This window comes from Oncorhynchus tshawytscha, linkage group LG27 (genome assembly GCF_018296145.1).
Source record: "Oncorhynchus tshawytscha isolate Ot180627B linkage group LG27, Otsh_v2.0, whole genome shotgun sequence".
NCBI lineage: Eukaryota > Metazoa > Chordata > Actinopteri > Salmoniformes > Salmonidae > Oncorhynchus > Oncorhynchus tshawytscha.
Window position 1 is genome coordinate 15,809,422 of NC_056455.1, and position 18,155 is coordinate 15,827,576.

The window sequence follows — 18,155 nt, forward strand, 5'->3', positions numbered from 1 at the left end:
ATGAACAGGAACCAACCCACCCAACCACACACACACACACACAGACACACACACAGACATCACAGGTGCTAACATGTTTCCATGCTTATTTTATACATAGCCTAAAGGAAAACATGAATGTATTGTTTTTGGGTATCCTTTGTAGGATAGATCAGAGATGTCCTTTCAACACAGCAGTAGTGCATCACATCAGCACTATCCGCATGATGATTGCTGCAAGAAGCAAATTAGGTTTAACTAAACTCTTGATTTCAAGCCCAAAGTTCGGCAGATAGCGATATTGAATCCTTTCATTTGACCGTCCAAACGCATTGTATGCAGCCGGCAATACATTCCTATCCCTAGTGGACTTTTTTTGTACCTGAAACATTCTCCATTAAGGCTGCATAGGCTTCACCTTCCTCATTAGCTTGATTTAATAGAGAGAAGGCGGAAACAATTGGGAAAATATGTGTACTTTCCTTGTAAAAAAAAAACATTTTCCACCGCCCTGCTAGAGTGACTAAATGTTAATCCCAGATGTTGTGTATCGCGTTCAGCCAATCAGGTTGCAGCAGTCTGTTTTTTTCACCGCTAACCTAATAGAGCCCCACAGTGGAGTTGTCATAATACAAATAGAACGTAGTGATCCAACAGGGAAATGGTTCCAATCATTTTTACACTATACGTTTTTTCCATAGGGGATTTTAGAAACAATTTAAATAAGGGCTGTGTTTCATGTAGGCTTACATTGGCATGATGTTTTGATAACCATGTAAATCTCTCTCAGAGTTTTAGCAAAATATTCGCCTCTATTTATTCTCATGTAATCGAAAAAGCTAATTAGCATCAAAGTAGACATCATGCAAGACTACAAATCTCTGCAAGCTCCTGACTGATCTTTTCGACTCATTCAGTCAAAATAACAAATATTTTGACTAATTTCGTTCATTTGAGTAAGTAATGCCCAGAGCACGCAGGACCAGGACCAGCAAATGATGAACTAAAAACTCCAAAGAGTCATGATTCTTACAACCCTCTCATTCACATCTCATAAAGCCAGCCCAGTGGCGCAGTCTAAGGGCTGCATGTCAGTGTAAGAGGTGTCACTCCTACATGGTTCAAATCCTACTCCATTCCCTGGTTCAAATCCAGGCTGTATCACATATGGCTGTGATTGGGAGTCCCATAGGGTGGTGCACAATTGGCCCAGTGTCATCTGGGTTTGGCTGGGGTGGGCCATCATTCTAAATAATACTCTGTTCTTAACTGACTTGCCTGGTTAAATAAAATACAACAATAGAATAAGATGGACGGTGAAATGAAACGACTCAATATCGCTGTCTGCCGGCCTTTGGGCTACTTGACTCCCAGTGCAGGAATCTATATAACTAATTTATTAAAAAACACTCCCGTTTCCAATTAAAAATACATAACATTACTAACTCAACTAATAACAGGTCTGTCAAATAAATAAAAAATACTTTCCCCAGATTGGTATTTTGATTCGGTTCAGGATGATTTTTTGTTGTTGGTGTTGTTCATCTCTTGCACAGCCAGCTAGACAGACAGACAACAACCTAAAGAGGAGCTAGCCGCAAGCAATTTATTTCACTCAACGAGCATAACTATCTTGGGAGATTATATTTATACTGGATTTAATAAGGTCTAAAAATAACAAAGTGCATTTTAACATCAACCTCGCACGTTTTTGTATCTTTCTTCGTATGACTACCTAACAGTTAGCTTAGCTTGCTAGCAAGCTGCAAGTGTGGTAACGTTAGCTAGCGGGTTACACAGGTGCTAGCTAACCAGCTGCCAGAATGAATGTCGCAAAAAGTGGTTATCGGGTCTTCTCTGCCAATTCTACTGCAGCATGTACAGAACTAGCCAAGAAGATAACCGAGTATGTATATTTTATTGTTCTAGCCAAATGTATGTGTTATGATAGATAGATAACCAGATAATGTTGCTAAAATGTGTATGCTGGTGTTTGCAGGTGCATGGCCACAGATGAAGTCATTTGAATTTAGCCAAGGGTCTTGCTGACTGTCGTTAATCTATTGGGTTTATGAGTTGGTCATTTGCTAGATGTTGACAATGACATTCAGAGGCTTAAGGGAACTGATTTAATGTGAGACAATGGTGGGTGTCTCGGCTGTGTGAAACTGGGAACTGTCTCTTATTAACGTTAGTGACATTGAAACAGGGAGCGAGTGGCTGTGATCTAGCTGAACTCTTCCCATGTCTAGATATGCAAGGTAGTGGGCCCACTGTCTCTGAAGTACAATGTGACACATTACAACATGTTGCTGGTTTGCTTGGGTTTCAAATGATAGAGGTACAGCAGGGTTAGTCAGAGTGGGATCAGTTTCCATGCATGGCCTCTGTCCTGTCTGAATAAGACACATCACAGTGTCATACCTCTTGTACTGATTTGTCTGGTGTGTTTTTTCAGAAGACTAGGAGTTGAATTGGGCAAGTCGGTGGTCTATCAAGAGTCTAATAGAGGTGAGTTGAAACTAATTATGTATATAACAGGGGAGGCTGCTGAGGGGAGGACAGCTCATAATAAGTGGAACAATAACATGAGCCATCCTCCTCTCAGCAGCCTCTACTGGTATACAGTGCATTCGGAAAGTATTCATACCCCTTCACTTTGTTACGTTACAGCCAATATTCTAAAATTGATTTTTTTTAAAAACAAACTCATCAATCTTCACACAATATCCCATAATGACAAAGCAAAAACAGGTTTTTAGAAACGTTTGTAACTGTATTACAATTTTGAAAATGAAATCACTTATTTACATAAGTATTCAGACCCTTTGCTATGAGACTCAAATGTTTCTAAAACTTGATGGGAGTCCACCTGTAGTAAATTCAGTTGATTAGACATGGAATGGCATACACCTGTCTATATAAGGTCCCACAGTTGACAGTGTATGTCAGAGCAAAAACCAAGCCATGAGGTCGAAGGAATTGTCGTATAGCTCCGAGACAGGATTGTGTCGAGGTACAGATCTGGGGAAGGGTACCAAAACATTTCTGCAGCATTGAAGGTCCCCAAGAACACAGTGGCCTCCATCATTCTTAAATGGAAGAAGTTTGGAACCACTAAGACTTTACATAGAGCTGGCCACCCAGCCAAACTGAGCAATCGGGTTGAAGGGCCTTGGTCAGGGCGGTGACCAAGAACCCGATGGTCACTCTGACAGAACACCAGAGTTCCTCTGTGGAGATGGGATAACCTTCCAGAAGGACAACCATCTCTGCAGCACTCCACCAATCAGGCCTTTATGGTAGAGTGGCCAGACGGAAGCCACTCAGTAAAAGGCACATGACAGCCTGCTTGGAGTTTGCCGAAAGGCACCTAAAGACTCTCAGACCATGAGAAACAAGATTCTCTGGTCTGATGAAACCAAGATTGAACTCTTTGGCCTGTATTCCAAGCGTCACGTCTGGAGGAAACCTGGAACCACAGGGGTGAAGGTTCACCTTCCAACAGAACAACGACCCATAGCACAAAGCCAATACAACGCAGGAGGGGCTTCGGGACAAGTGTCCTTGAGTGGCACAGCCTAGACTTGAACTTGATCAAACATCTCTGGAGAGACCTGAAAGTAGCTGTGTAGCAACGTTCCCCATCCAACCTGACAGAACTTGAGAGGACCTGCAGAGAAGAATGGGAGAAACTGCCCAAATACAGGTGTGCCATGCTTGTCGCGTCATACCCAAGAAGACTCAGGGATGTAATTGCTGCCAAAGGTGCTTCAATAAATTACTCAGTAAAGGGGCTCAATACTTATGTAAATGTAATATTTCAGTTTTTTATTTGTAATAAATTTGCACAAATTTGTAAACTTTTAAAAACTTTGTCATTACGGGATATTGTGTGTAGATGGGGGGGGGGAATGTACAGAACCATCCATTTTATTTTTCGCTCTGTTGCACTGTTCCAACAGCAAAATTAATTTTTTGAACCGTTTCTAACCCACAAAAACATTTTATATCGTTCCTTTTTAAACCTCTAAAATTGAAGATGTTTTTTTAAACATTTAGTTTGAAATTAAATCACCACCAATTAGTGCGGATAGCTATTTACATGGATTGGACAGTGTAGGGGGCATGGATTGGACAGTGTAGGGTGCGAGATGGTACTGAAATTGAGAGCGAGAGAGGAAGGGATTTGCATAGGCACTTTGTTGCATTTTTTTGTGTGACTGGGGAAAAAAGGCCTGGAACATAAAATTATGTTATTAACCGGTTCCCATACTTTTAAAATAACTGTTCTGTTCCGGAACAGTATAGATCACGTTCGTTCCCGATTCTGTTCCTCAAAAAAAAAAAATGGTTCTGTTCCCTGAATCAGTTCCAACTCCTAGTTGAAACCCAGTCACTCTGCCTACTCTGCTAATACAAAGGACAACTTATTTGTTTGGCCTGATACAAAGCATTTTTCTCTTTTGGAAAACATGACATGTTACAGATGAGTATTTACAATGGCTTGATAATTATGCCTGAACTGAGTGTTATGCCCTAGTTGACATAAACAAGTCTAGGCACATTTGGGGAGCTGTAAGTGTAAAGTTAGCATTTTACCCACACTTGCTGTTGATTCAACTTTATGTGACCCTTGATAGAGACCAGAGTAGACGTGAAGGAATCTGTTCGCGGCCAAACTATCTTCATCATCCAGACCATACCCAGGTTAGTAGACTGAAATATGTCATCTCCTCCACACTTCTGTTCTAGGACACACACACACCTATACTGTGTGTGTAATGTGGTGCAGCCTTTAGGACTATGCATATCAATCTATGTTGTAGGAGGGGTATTCACACAGTCATATCACGTGTTAGGTTGCATTACCCATATTCAAACCTGTTTGATTGACACACTATAAATCAGGAACAAGCTCATCTACCATAATATGAATAGCTACCAGTATTATTAATAGCCATCCTCTTATCTGTCATCTGACTTGGCGTGCACAAGCTGTACTGAGCATATGCTGTTGCCCTCTGCTGGAGAGTTGCTCAGCATGAGTTTGCACTGACCGCACCATAAATGTGACCATTATTTGTTATTGACACTTTTCCCTTGTTTTAACCAGAGATGTCAACACGGCCATCATGGAGCTGCTGGTCATGGCCTACGCCCTTAAGACCTCCTGTGCAAAGAACATAATTGGGGTCATTCCCTATTTCCCCTACAGCAAGCAGTGTAAGATGAGAAAAAGGGGTTCCATAGTGTGCAAGCTGCTGGCTTCCATGCTAGCCAAAGCAGGTAATTACAGCCTGTTTGCAAGTGTTAACAGTTTACTGTTTACATTGCCCTTTACCATCTGTGTTAAAGGAAAATGTCGACATATTTCAACATCATATTTGTAAGCAGCCCCACCCCAACATCAACATATGTGAAAATGGCACGTTTTTTTGTTTTGTGGAAAAGAATATAGAGGAGGATAAGTGTTTCCAATGACGTCAGCGGTGTGAATCATGTGATTTTAACCAATAATGAGTAGGGATTGACTTCTAATTGTCCACTAATTGGTTGATGATGTCATTGGAAGCACTTATCCACCTATATTTTTTACTACAAAACAGAAACGTGCCATTTTCACATGTGTTGATGTTGGGGTTGTGCTGGAGAAGAATTTGAAGTGGAAAATGTTTTACATTTCCCTCTAAACTTGCCTCTGTGGCTGATTTCTCATTCTGCACCCTCTCTTAAAAGCAGTCTGCTGTTTCTTCAGTCTCTTTTCTCATCCTCTCTCTTTCTCCTTCCAGGTTTAACTCACATCATCACCATGGACTTACATCAGAAGGAGATTCAGGGCTTCTTCAGTTTTCCAGTGGACAACCTGCGTGCCTCCCCCTTCCTGCTTCAGTACATTCAGGAGGAGGTAACCATCTCACTGTAGCTCATGTGCCATGCCTGGTAGTAAAGTTAGTAAACTACACACAGCAGCCTATTCAATGTCAAATGTGGGCTCCTCTCACTTCCCTTCAGGTCCCAGATTACAGAAACGCCATTATTGTTGCAAAGTCACCGTCTGCTGCTAAGAGGTAACATATTATTTAGTTATGGAGGCCTGGAGTGTGATCATCTAATGTACATAATGTAAAAGGATGTCTGCATTTCTCCGGTGTTTTCTTGCTGTTGTCTTTCAGAGCTCAGTCCTATGCAGAGCGACTGCGTTTGGGCCTGGCAGTGATGCATGGCGAGGCTCAGTGTTCAGAGTCTGACATGGCGGATGGACGACACTCTCCCCCCTGTGTCCGTAACACCTCAGGACACCCTGGGCTGGAGTTGCCTTGTAAGACCTCTCTAGAAGCCCTATATAGCTTATAGCTTGGTAACTAGCCAGGTGTAGTTGTAGTAAGTCTGCCATCAGATCAAATTGAAGCTGTATCTTTGTCTGTAGCTTCCCCAATTCTTTAGTGTTGGTCAGGCTGTGTCTGTAAGATATAGATGGATGCATAGATGCCTGTACTCGTCAATGGTTGCATCCAAAAATATGTTAAGTGTAGTGTGAAATGTTCAAGTCTCTGAATTATTTGAATAATTATTTCAAACCCCCAAAATATCCATTGCACAATCCTCATCATATGGATTTAATTGCAGCACTAACTGCTTCATAAGTGATGATTCTGCTATAACCATTTCAACACCTGACATAATTTTTTAAGGATCTTGAATTGTGTAGCCTATTTACTGCACGTTCTAATTCCACACATACACTGCCTCTACTAATGTTGCGACCTTAGCCTCCCTAAAATGTAAAGGCATTCGTACCATAATCATTTTAGAATGGTTTGCATGTTTAAAAATTACATTTTGAATAAGAGAACGTACATTTTGTTTTTCATTTTGAGAGAATGACACTAACTTGATATTGGATATGTCTCATTTTCTCAGTACATTTGCGGTAAGGCTGTTAAAACAGTCAGGTCTGACAACATGGTCAGACTTTCTGTCTGGGCTTTGTGTCATTGGCAAATGACTCCAGAGTATTTATTATGCCAACTGGCTGTGTCCCCCTTCAGCTTTAGTGTTTGTAATAATATTTGTATTATTTACTTAATTTATTATCCTTGACTTTAAAAATCCTCTTATTGTAAGCCTGGGTCAGTTGCAAACTGTCCTACACATTTCTTGAATGAAAAAGCTGAGAGGAATGGTTTTGGATTCTTCACGGGTTAGCTTTAAAGATTTTGCTTCATGTAAGAGGATTTTCCCAGTCCTGGCTTCATGTCTTCGTAGTCTGTTATGTCCAGTCTCTGTGGATGTGTGTTAACGTGGTGTTTATTTGTTGATAATAGCTGGCAGCAAACAACAAGCTCCGTTCCCAGGCATAGAGCTCCCAAGTACGACCGTAAACTTAATTCCCTTTTGACCACCAAATGGATCCTCTCCAAATGGTTCCTAAATGCGTGCATGTAGTGATCAAGGGTTTTCGAATCATCTTGCCAACAAACAGTCTTAAGTGCAAGGTCCTCAGTTGTGATTGAGGAAAGCATAACAAAGACAATCAATGGACCAATTACAAATGATCTGGATCAGTTAGTTGATGTGGTCCAGCGCTACTGATCCATAGTGGGTGTACTGATGCCTATGTACCCTCACTGCATACTGTAGATGAGATCCTCATCAGGAATGGATCAATGTCTTCCTTGATCCACAGTTAGGTCTCCAGCAGTGTGCCAGTGTCCGAGGCAGAGACTTCAGACTGTTCTGCAAGATGGCCTGAAAGCCCTCCGTTAGTTGCTTTGTGAGACTCTCTTCAATCATCTGACAAATGGAACCATTTCTCCCAGATTCATGTTTTTATTTTCATCCGGACTCATCTTGCCAATCAACACATCATGCTTCCCTATTGAAGCCTCGCCCGAAGGAGTCTGATTAACACCTGGCCTTCAGAAATGCATGTTTTGAATACTAATTAAGCATGCCTTTGATATGTGGGCCTAATACATCATGATAGGAAGAGGAAACAAGATAATCCTTTTTTTCAGAATCTAAAGCAAAGATCCAGATTTTTGGGTGGGTGGCAACATGTTCTTGTGTGTGCTGCTGAACACACAGTACAGTACACCACAGTAGGTCAGGTCAGGGTTATGTTGTGTTCACCCTCTTCCCTGCTGCCCATACAAACCAGTGGGCTGCTGTGTCACACACCTTGGGACTTCCCACATTTAAATAACTATAAATCCTAAACGTGGACCCTACATGTCAATAACAACACATCTACTGGTTTGGGTGTGAATATGAAACCTGCTTATAACCTCAGACCATGACTATCACATATTAGTTGTATTATAGCATATGTATTCCTTAGCTCAGCAATGCTGGCTTCTAGCTTCATTGAGAGGATTGCTGAGATCTTCAGGCTTTTCAACTCTTGCCTCACATATATCCAAGACAAGTTTATCTCTAACATATGTGTAGGCCTAACTATAGTTTTTACGAGATAGTTTTGATTAATTTCTATATTCTACCTGAAATCATTCTAGGTAGTACCTCTTTAAGACTACAGAAGGTTTTAAGACCTAGTGGCGATATTGATGCATTTTGAAAAGCTGAAATGTTTCAGTGCTTATTATTGCTTGTGTGTGGTCCCCTGTAAGGAAGGCATGTGTTCCAGGAAGGAATGTGTTCCTGGCATGAACCTGTGTTCCCTGCTCATCTCTAGCTTCCACTCCCACAATCAGCTTCCCCACTCTGGCTGGCTGATTGTCCATCCGCTGATTGTGCGCTTCCCCCATTGACTGACAACAGTGGTGTTCATTAAGACAAACCTGGAACATTAGTAAGCGTGTGATTACCTCATCAGTGCTTGTCTGCCTCTATCGTTTTTGATGGATTAACGACAAGATTAGGTTGTGCATATTGCTATATGCAAACTGTTGCCAAATGTCTGCACTGAGCTCTGAGCAGACAGTGTGTTGTGGAGGAAATGTAATATCAGCATCTGATTGGGTATGCTGGGCAAAAAGCCTGTCATTTTGATTATCCTTGTGCTGGAATGAGTTTGGCATTCCATTTAAATCTATAAGGGTTTAATTGGGACAATTGACAAAATGTGTCTAATTTCCCAATTACATCTAATTTTGAAGTGAGAATGTTAGTCAGTTACCCAGAAGGGGGGGAAGAATTGCATGGAACATCAACTATTAATTGAAGAATACATCATCATACCAGTGATTTTACCCAATTTTACCCAATCTACGCTGAGATGTATCCTCACTAGTTTTACTGTTTATGCCTTTGGATACTGTATGTAATGACTAGCAGTGACCAGTTCATTCTTCCTTTTCAGTAATGATGGCCAAGGAGAAGCCCCCAATCACTGTTGTAGGAGATGTCGGTGGAAGAATCGCCATCATTGTTGTAAGAAATGTGCCCATTTGTTTGGGCCATTTGTGGTTTTGTCCTGGAAGGCCTGTGCTATAATGAGCCACTTGAAATGAATTTGCAACATTTTGCCACATTGTATTTAATAACAGAATATGACAGCCTTAGATTATGGATGAAGGAACTACAGGCGTACATCATTTCCAATCCCGTGGTTGCCGTTCTTTCCCAGGATGACATCATTGACGACGTGGAGGACTTTGTGGCGGCAGCTGAGATTCTGAAGGAGAGAGGAGCTTATAAGATCTACATCATGGCTACACATGGGCTGCTGTCTGCCGATGCCCCCCGTCTTATTGAGGAGTCCGCCATCGACGAGGTGAGATACAGATGTAGGATCTTCATTTCAGACAGTCTGCTACAGCAGGAAAATAATCCTGCAGCAACAGGAAATGTGAATTATTATGTGGATTGTAATTAATAGATGTTTTTGTAGGGGTTGATACATGTTTCATGAGGGAAAATCAAGTGGAAATGACAAACTTCAGAAACCTTTTTAAACTTCAAATACACTACAAGTTTTAGATTTCCTGCATTACATTTCCTGCAACAGGGTGATCAAATTAAGATCCTACATCTGTAACCCTGTGTTCTGAATTTATCACTACATCTTGAATGGGGAAGTGCTCAGTTCCTCATCCTAAAAGCTTTTCAATCACTTTACAACAGAAAGGCAGTGCCAACACTTTCTATGTACCACCTGTGTCCAAGGTGTTGCAACTTGATTCGTAGGATGTTTCATCGCCTGTATAAAGGCTGTTATAAGATACAGTAGTCAGGCACAGTTCATCTCTAACAGTGGTTAGAGCGTTGGACTAGTAACCAAAAGGTTGCAAGTTCGAATCCCCGAGCTGACAAGGTACAAATCTGTTGTTCTGCCCCTGAACAGGCAGTTAACCCACTGTTCCTAGGCCGTCATTGAAAATAAGAATTTGTTCTTAACTGACTTGCCTAGTAAAATAAAGGTAAAAAAAAAAAATCTTGGAATGAGACAAAATAGACCACGCCGACGAACGGTTGAAAGCAGCGGGTGGCCCGGCCGTCCTATCGCCAAGCGATTCTACATGTAATATCAACACTGTTCGTGGACACCCAGCAGGTGATCTACTGCACACGGCCAACCTTCATTATGGAATTTCCTCCTCTGTTCCCTGTCTGTCTGCCCCCCAGGTGGTGGTGACTAACACCGTCCCTCACGAGGTACAGAAGCTCCAGTGTCCCAAGATCAAGACAGTGGACGTCAGTATGATCCTGGCCGAGGCCATCCGACGCATCCACAATGGGGAGTCCATGGCCTACCTATTCCGCAACATCACGGTGGACGACTAGGCCAGAGACATAGGGTTGAGTCTGTGCTGGAGGTGAGGTGTTCGGAGGAAGGCTGGTGGTATACATGCTATGGTCCCCTCCTCTCTCCACAGTGCTAGAAGTGCATACTGTCCCTGTTGTCTGCACCTTCACACACAGCCTTGTTCAGATGACTAGGACGAGGGGGAGTACCGTCATCATATCCCCTCTTACAAACCAATAAAATGTATTTTCATCAGCTTTTAGTGCCCGAAACATAACATGGAGTTGCTCAATAAAAGTGATAAAAGAAACAAAAAGTTAAGCAATACTAAAAGTCTGATTTAACGTGCGTATTTGTTGTCAGGTCTTTTGTGTTTTTTTTTGCCTTACTATGCTAAGGTCTGGCAAACCAGCAATGCATGAATTACTGTACCTCACCTCCATGGTAGTTTCATGTATTTTTTAATTCCTCCATGCTTCAAGATATGAAGGGATTTGTTATTTTGTTGGTTCACTGTTCACTGTTTTTCCCACCTGAGTAGAAGGTGTAGAGTGAGTGTTATGATGAAAACTAGCTTTCCTTGTCTAACCCAGGGGTGGGAAAAAATATATATGTATTTTGGGGGGGGGGTGGAAATTAATTTGGGTCAAAAAACTCCAGGCCACTCTTGAGCGTCTGAAGCTAGATAGAAAATATGTAGATATTATAATGGACCGATATTTTTTTCAAACAACTGCCCTTTTTTTGGCCCACAAATTGCTTTTGGGAAAAATCTGTGCCGCCTTCTGATAAATGTTGAAATCCCGATGTGGCCCTCGAGCCAAAATGATTGCTCACCCCTGGTCTAGCCACTGTCAACATATCTAATGATGGCTTTTCTTCAGTTCTCCGTTATGAAGGAGGTTGACCCTATTTCACTCTTTTTAAGTATCTCCCCAATAACATCACTTATTGCTTGAATCATTTCCCCCCACACCACTGGCCCTCCAGGCCTACCGAGCACTGTGACTGCTTTGCATTTAGATGCATGTGTGTTAATGCAAAACCTACTGAGAACAAAGCTAAAGGAACCCTAGAACAGCAGCTCCTAACCAGTTCTGTGTGACACCTAAGCCTCGTGAATTCAGGCTGACTCACCAAATACATCTAATAAGACCACATGTATTGTCTACCACCACACATTAGGCCACAGATTAGGACATTTTGACCCACCATGTTTGAATCCCAAACACTGTCCTAGTCATTGTTACTGTATTGGTCTAGTCAGTCAACTGTTCTCTGTGTAACTAACAAATGTCATGATTGCCACAGATCGTTGGGCAAACTATAACATCAGCTGGATATCTGAATGGATATAACCTTTTATATTAAAGGGGGATATGACATCCTGACTTTGAAGTAGACTTTCCTATATAGTCTTGTTGCTTCTCATCGGCATTCAGAATGACTGACAACATATGCATTATGTGTCCATGCTGAGGTCATGGTTTTGAATATAGAAATTGTAATCGTGACCCTTTACCGTATGATGTATGGAATTGTGGTGTCAACTTGCTGATCAGGAGTACTGAGATCTGTCATGATGGATGCCATTTACTGTCCCCTATGAAAAGATGTGGAATAATAGTCAAACTGATGTTCAAGGGAAGTCATGTCTGAACCCTCTGTTGGAGCTTTAAGCTCAGGGAGATATGTTTCTGAGGCAAATGCATAATGTATGTGAAGAAAAACCGCTCTTAATGCTTGTGCCTATGTCTCTGGTACAGCAAAGTCTGCAAATGTAAATGTGTTGCATTCCGTTCGGCAGAACTTTCTCTTTACCATTCTTTGTTACTTTTGTTGTTGACATTCGTTCCTTTGTTATCCTGTAGGATGTGCTAATTGTAACCGCTAACTATACCTGTGTGTGGTACAGACATGAGTAAAAAGGTCCTTGGAGAGAAATAGCTGTTGCTATGCCAACTCATATCCATGTCTTCCGATAGTACATTGATTTGTTACTTCACTCTCATTGTCTGATCTTGATGTAGCCTATTTGTGAGTTTATGATTTAATCGAATAATTGGTGTCTGCATCCAATTTTTTGTAAGTTAAAATAAACCTTTGGCTTCGTTTGTTTTTGCCAGACTTTTTATTGGTGAACAAAATTGTTATGTGTTTAAAAATGTAACCAGTTACTACAATTCTCCAGAATAAAATTTATCTCTAGTCTTAACAATCAATTTACTCTTCTGTTAAAATGAACCCTTCACATTATTCAGGTCATCAGATCCCAGAACTATTGATTTGTAGTTACACAATTATTTGACCATCGTACAATCCCAATATTGTCAGTTGTTATACTTGATCAGGGGAAAATACCATTGAGTTTTATCTACGCTTTGATCAGAGAACATTACTTCTGGTTTGTGTTGTTGTAGTATAGCTACCTAATGCAGTGAGTGGACAGTACAGTGAGACAACTTCTTCAGATGAAGTCAGGGACCCTTTACTTGTTCCAAACTTCTCAGGTTTCTACTCATCACTGAGGAGCTTTGACCAAGTCGAGGGGCAGAGACGGACTAGAAAACTTTTATCCCTTGCAGTGGAGGCATTGGTAAGGATGCGCATGCTAAAATTCTTCACCACCACTCCTAAAAACTGTAAAAAGGTATAATAAAGACATTATAGACTAGTAACAGAATATCTTTTAACTAGAAGTGCTGACTTCTGATGTTGGCCGTATGGATCACAGAAAATAATTTTCATGCATAATATTTAGGAGCTGTAAGTTAGACCATCGCCTATAACATAAATTGTACATTCTTCTTTAAGTTTTGAAAGATGGTAAACGGAAGCCCTTCCAACCCCGGAGAGAGTGGTACGCACCTGAGTGTGGGTCTCTGTCGGTGCGCGTTGGTGAGTGTGAACCAGGTGGTGCTTTGACAACTGTGTGTTTAAACAGGACCCAAAGAGGAACTAGAGTGTCACAGATCATAGTTCACTTCCTCGTCTGGGCAGAGGGAAACAATGCACCATGTCTCTGTGTGTGGCTGGAAAGGGGAAACATATTTCTGTGTGCATGTGTGTGCACAGTACTATATATTAGAATTATCACTAGAGCACAGTTGTTACAGTCTTAACTTTAATTAAGTACACTTATACTGGATTCTGATTGTTACTATGGAAACATTATCTGCAGGTAATTGTTGATACAGATCGCTACAGGAAGTCATATGCTAAATCTGAAATGTCTATGCAACCATATTATATAACTGACATTATTTGTGGCAGTGTCAGGTTAACGATGCATTGATCAGGAAAGTAGATCCTTATGTGTGAATTTCACACTCTTTTCATATTGAACCTAGACATGATTCCCTGCAGAATGGTTTCTGTTACTAGCCATGTCAATGATCTGGGCATTGGAGGAACAAGTTGACATCCTGCCAAGCAGCACAAACAATGGTGTTTTGTCTGGCACAGTGAGAGGTTCCCTAGTATTTTATTTCTGCTCTGGCTGGGTTTTGTATTTACTAACAGGTTTCCCCATAGATTTCAAGGTGCGTTGTGTGACAGACAAGCAATGTCAAAAACATATAGGCCTACCACTAGAGGGTGATGTGAGACAACTTACTGTAACATTTTAACATTTTATTTAGCTAGGCATGTCAGTTAAGGATACATTCTTATTTACAATGATGGCCTACCAAAAGGCCTCCTGCGGGGACAGGGGCTGGGATAAAAAATATAATATAGGACCAAACACACATCACGACAAGAGACACTACATAAAGAGAGTCCTAAGACAACATAGCATGGTAGCAACACAACATGACGACAACATCATGGTAGCAACACAACATGGCAGCAGCACAAAACAAGGTACAACCATTATTGGACACAGACAACAGCACAAGGAGCAAGAAGGTAGAGACAACAATACATCACGCAAAGCAGCCACAACTGTCAGTAAGAGTGTCCATGATTGAGTCTTTGAATGAAGAGATGGGGATAAAACTGTCCAGTTTGAGTGGTTTTTGCAGCTCGTTCCAGTCACTAGCTGCAGCAAACTGAAAAGAGGAGCGACCCAGGGATGTGTGTGCTTTGGGAACCTTTAACAGAATGTGACTGGCAGAACTGGTGTTGTATGTGGAGGATGAGGGCTGCAGTAGGTATCTCAGATAGGGGAGAGTGAGGCCTAACAGGGTTTTATAAATAAGCATCAACCAATGGGTCTTGTGACTGGTATACAGAGATGACCAGTTTACAGATGAGTATAGAGTGTGGTGATGTGTCCTATAAGGAGCATTGGTGGCAAATCTCATAGCCGAATGGTAAAGAACATCTAGCCACTCGATTTCACCCTTACCTGCTGATCTACAAATTGCGTCTCCGTAATCTAGCATGGGTAGGATGGTGAAGATGCTTGAAGAGGTATCACTTGTTGATGATTTTTGAGGAAGTGGATTTGTGATACTGGTATGATGTTTTGGGATGATTCTGCACCCCTGGTACTGAAGCTGATTTTGTCAGCATAACCACATTTGTGTCTTGTTGATTGTATGCTTGTTTGTGTTCTTTTTATTTATTCCAGAGCTTGGCCAGGTCTCTGTTGCAATCATACTGGAAATGGACAGATTTTTTGGGGTATTGCTTTGTAAGTTGTTCTAAATATCATCTCTGGCTAGTCTGTTATACAGTCTCTGGCTTGTTGAGTTTTGACTTGGGTAAAGAGATTTGATGTTTGCATGATAAATAAGTCCTTGTCACACCTCATGCCAGATGTGTTATTACTTGGCCATTAGTTTATTGCACTTTCTTTTCCAGTAAGCACCTGCCAAAATGAGTCCACCGAAAATGACCATGACTAATACTTTGATATCTAATAATATTTTATTTATCATGAATAGACAATATATATATACAACAAGTAATAAAGCCATAATGTATTTGTTATACTGTTTTGGTGAATAAACATGATTTAATCATCAACATGTACTTCAAATATTAATAGAAAAACAATACACTCAATTTATATTTGAACACATTTTGTACATTGTTTAATAAATAATGATATCTGTGCAAAATAACTCCTAAGTGCATATGAATATTGCCAAACAACAAATTGGTATTATAGAATGAGGAACGCAACCAGAGTTGATTCAGAACAAACTATGCTTTGTTGCCATGACAAGCAAACTAAAGATTTATCGCAAAGAAACTTCACTTGATGAATAAAAAAGCTCTCATGACACATTGTCCAAATTCAGCCTTTTCCCAATTAGTCACAACTGTCTATCGTCACAGTTATTGCAAGTGAACACCGTCGACACTTACAAAAGGCAAACACAACAGTAACATAGTAGGACATAGATTGAAAACTTGACAAAGTAAGCTCATTGCCACTTTTGCACTGTCACAGTATATTTTTAACAATGACACCACCACATTCAGGACATTCAGTGCACTTTTTTCATTTAGTTTCAGCTTTATCAATGTCCCGCACCTGTGTGACGTCATTAGTTCTGCTTCCCCTTTAACAGTCAGTGTTCCTTTCCTCTACTTCAGTGGAAATGGTGTGGTGGAGATACTTAGGATGGTTAGATGAGGAGGCTTACAGGGAATTGAAGCCGTCAGACTCCAACTCAGCAGCACGGTCTATAGCAGCAGCAGTAGTAGCACATTCAACACCACTGTGTTTGTCTGTAACACTGACCCAGCTTCGGGTCCCCATCCTCAGCCTCTCTGTCCCCTGTCTGTCTGTCAGACCCCTCCAGCCCCTCTGCCTTAGGAAATGAGACAGCTGTTGGTCTTGTTCATGGGGGGCCGTTTGTTGCCGTCTTTGGGGAAGGTCTCCCTGCGTCGTCTCAGTGCGGGGCTCAGCCGGCTGGGCAGGTTGGCTTGTTGCAGCAGCTCCCTGAACACCTCCAGTACGTTGTTGTTCTCCTTGGCAGACGTCTCCAAGAAGCTGTTGTTCCAGTCCAGCTCCACAGTGGACAGCACGTCTTCGCTGGACACCGTCCTCTCGCCATGCCGGTCCGTCTTGTTGCCGACCACCACGATGGGTGTGAATTTGTCTTCTTTGACCGCCAGGATCTCATCTCGCAGGCTCTTGACAACCTCCAGGGAGTCCGGGTCATTGATGGCGTACACAAGGGCGAACGCGTCGCTGTTCTGAATGCAGAGCTTCCTCATGGCTGGGAAGGAGTAGCTGCCGCTGGTGTCCATGATGTGGATGGTGACCTTGGCCCCTCCGATGTCGAACTCCTTGCTGTGCAGTTCCTCCACGGTGCGCCGGTGCTTGGGTTCGAATGTGTCCTGGAGGAAGCGGCTGATCAGGGCCGTCTTTCCCACCCCAGCCGCCCCCAGGAACACCAGACGCACCTCAGTCTTCTCCTTCACTTCTAGAGACATGATGACTTCCTCTGACACACTTCCTCTAACACTGGCTCTCTCTCTTCCAATTCTGCTATTTTTACAAAATAACTCTCCTTGAACCTTTAGAGATGATGGAGAAGTTGGACTCTGCTGCAGAAGCTGCTGGAGTTATTCAGTGAACAGGGACAGTGTGGTAGGTTGTAGTAGTAAATCACTGAGAGTAGCTGGCAGTTGCATCTGTGTATGTCTGGTTGCCTGTGCACGCTATTTATGGTCTTTTTCAATCAGAGATTCCATGCCCCCTCCTGCTCTCATCCAATCAGGAGAGTGGAGTGTCTCTTTGAGTGAATTCAAAGCAGCCAATCAGAAAGACTCATGCAAATGACACAGAATCAGATTGCGAAGGAGGGAGGTGATGGATAGGAGTGAGCCCAAACCAGCGGGTGTATGTAGGATGCATTGTTTGCAGTGAGATGATTTTTGTATACCCACGATTGTATACTTTCATAAGACCTTTTGCACACAAAAAAGCAATTGTCTGCTCCGTGTATGGGATTGTTAAATCAGCCTATGTGTTTGTGTACTATAGAATGTATGTTGACTGTTCTTTTATGCAATATGTATGTACAGATTATCTTAATATTAGTATTATCTTAATTTGACCTGTTTCTCACAGTAGGAAAATGAATCCTGCAGCAACAGGGAATGTGAATGATTATAATTAATGGCCATTTTTGTAGGTGTTGATACATTTTTGTTAGGGCAAATCAAGTTTGAAATTGTTAAGTGGAAATGACAAACTTTTGTAAGCCTTTTTAAACCTCAAACAGTACAAGTTTGCATTCCACATTCTCTGCAACAAGAGATCAAATTAAGATATCACACGTTGCATGTTAATTTCTTATATGACATCATTGGTATGCCATGCTGATCATAAAGGACCAGCAATTAACCACTCAGACAACACTTGGGACCTTGAGTGAGCACGGCAGAATGAATTTATGAAAAGCTCACTTGCTTTTATGCCTACAAAAGGTGTTGAAAAGGGAGCTTGCATGTTTGATGCATTGTGTGATACATTGCAATATCTTTGTGAGTATGGCTT

At 41.6% G+C, this 18,155-nt stretch overlaps 2 protein-coding genes and 1 long non-coding RNA gene across 5 annotated transcripts; 1 reads left to right on the forward strand and 2 right to left on the reverse strand.

Annotated features, from left to right (window-relative positions):
- Positions 1–1,500: 1,500 nt before the first annotated feature.
- On the forward strand, positions 1,501–12,804 carry LOC112234615 (phosphoribosyl pyrophosphate synthase-associated protein 1). 3 transcript variants are annotated; one of them, XM_024402834.2, is made up of 11 exons: positions 1,501–1,885; positions 2,438–2,490; positions 4,623–4,689; positions 5,096–5,268; positions 5,772–5,887; positions 5,995–6,050; positions 6,156–6,301; positions 7,308–7,352; positions 9,305–9,375; positions 9,572–9,718; positions 10,570–12,804. In XM_024402834.2, the coding sequence occupies exons 1-11, from the start codon at positions 1,803–1,805 to the stop codon at positions 10,726–10,728; spliced, it is 1,116 nt and encodes a 371-aa protein (XP_024258602.1). In that variant the 5' UTR covers positions 1,501–1,802; the 3' UTR covers positions 10,729–12,804. The 3 variants fall into 3 exon arrangements, with proteins under 3 accessions (XP_024258602.1, XP_024258603.1, XP_024258605.1); XM_024402835.2 differs by having other exon boundaries at positions 2,441–2,490; XM_024402837.2 differs by lacking the exon at positions 7,308–7,352.
- Positions 9,466–12,334, reverse strand: LOC112234482. The gene is made up of 2 exons (XR_002950897.2): positions 12,213–12,334; positions 9,466–9,776 (listed from the first exon to the last, which is right to left on the reverse strand). It is a non-coding gene; the product is annotated as an uncharacterized LOC112234482 (long non-coding RNA).
- Positions 12,805–15,555: 2,751 nt separating the features above from the next.
- LOC112234643 (ras-related protein Rap-2a-like) lies at positions 15,556–17,278 on the reverse strand. Its single transcript, XM_024402882.2, has one exon. The coding sequence runs from the start codon at positions 17,084–17,086 to the stop codon at positions 16,460–16,462; it is 627 nt and encodes a 208-aa protein (XP_024258650.2). The 5' UTR covers positions 17,087–17,278; the 3' UTR covers positions 15,556–16,459.
- Between the last annotated feature and the right edge of the window lie 877 nt (positions 17,279–18,155).